Genomic DNA, 1354 nt, shown 5'->3' on the forward strand with positions numbered 1-1354 from the left:
CAATTGACAAGAAATGGAACTTCCATTTGAGTTTTAGTGTTTGGCGCAAGTTTTGGTGAGTTCTTGAAACATAGAACATTGATCCATTTTTATAAAAGTGCCTCTTCAATCTCCAACTCAAGTTGATTCCATAAAATGTCAAAGAATCATCTATATCTTGCTATTGGAATCATATCAACGTGGCTACGATAGGGAGGAAGAACCAAGACAGGAAGCGCCCATACGAGGCGAGAAGGCCTCAGGCAAGGGGGGTAGGAGAGGGGGACAGGCAGATGAGGAAAGGAAATAGGTCGTTAAGGCACAATTTCGTGATGGAGCTTAAGGATCTTATTGTTGTGCCATACATAGCTAACAGGTTGAGGCCACCAGTGAAGTCTGACAAGGTGCTGGGACCTCGTAAAGACTCGTGGTGTGAGTTCCACGAGGCGTTCGGGCACCATATCAACAACTGCTTGGCACTGGGCCATCAGTTGGATGAGCTCGTAAAGAATGGTTTCCTGAAGGAATATCTTCCTGGGCCTGCTATGACCACAGCCCTAGCGGTGCCAGAGGAGGATCAAGCGCATGAAATGCCAATCCATGGAGAAGTGCACACCATCTCTGGTGGCATTTCAGGAGGAGGACCCACTGCCTCTCAGCGCAAGAGGTATATGAAGGCAGTGAACTCAGTTGCTGAGGAGGGATCGGACAATCAGTGGGAGTCAGACCTTGTGTTCACGAGGTCTGACCTACGGGATGTTGTGCCACATGACAATGACCCCGTGGTCATTTCGATTGTCACAGCGGGGAGAAAGGTGCATAGGGTTCTCGTCGACCAGGGCAGTTCTGCAGACGTCATGTTTTGGTCGACGTTCAATAAGTTGTAGTTGTCCCCTGACTTGCTGAGGCCCTACACTGGATGCTTGTATGGGTTCATAGGGGACCGACCAAGTTGAGATGCGTGGCTACCTGGAGCTGAGGACGACGTTTACTGATGGAACGGCGTCGCGTACCGAGAGCATCCGGTATCTAGTCGTGAATGCTAATTTAGCCTACAACATCTTCTTGGGAAGACCAGCGCTGAATAGGCTAAGAGTAGTGGCCTCCACGTGCCACATGAAGATGAAGCTGCCAGATCTTAGTGGTAAGGTAATTGTGATCAAATCTGATCAAGAGGAGGCTTGGAAATGCTATGAAAATAGCTTGAAGACAAAGAGAGGCGTGTTCATGGTACTTGAACGATCGCCCGTTTCGGATAGGCCAATGGAGTTAGATCCCTTGAAAGAGGCGACGCCCGCGGAGTCGCGCCTGTTAAGGCCTCACACGCGGAGGCGACGCCCAAGGAAGATGTGCCCTTAGAAGAAGCACACGGGGA

The 1354-nt window shown here is 50.0% G+C and overlaps 1 protein-coding gene across 1 annotated transcript; it reads left to right on the forward strand.

The window, feature by feature from the left end:
- Nucleotides 1-311: 311 nt before the first annotated feature.
- On the forward strand, nucleotides 312-866 carry LOC137837097 (uncharacterized). The gene has a single exon (XM_068645957.2). It carries the CDS (start codon nucleotides 312-314, stop codon nucleotides 864-866), a length of 555 nt encoding a protein of 184 aa, XP_068502058.2.
- The last annotated feature ends 488 nt before the right edge of the window (nucleotides 867-1354 follow it).

This window comes from Phaseolus vulgaris, chromosome 11, assembly GCF_051622355.1.
Source record: "Phaseolus vulgaris cultivar YP4 chromosome 11, ASM5162235v1, whole genome shotgun sequence".
Taxonomy (NCBI): domain Eukaryota; kingdom Viridiplantae; phylum Streptophyta; class Magnoliopsida; order Fabales; family Fabaceae; genus Phaseolus; species Phaseolus vulgaris.

Coding starts and splice junctions, on each gene's coding strand:
- LOC137837097 (XM_068645957.2), top strand. CDS start 312: ATGGAGCTTAAGGATCTTATTGTTGTGCCATACATAGCTAACAGGTTG.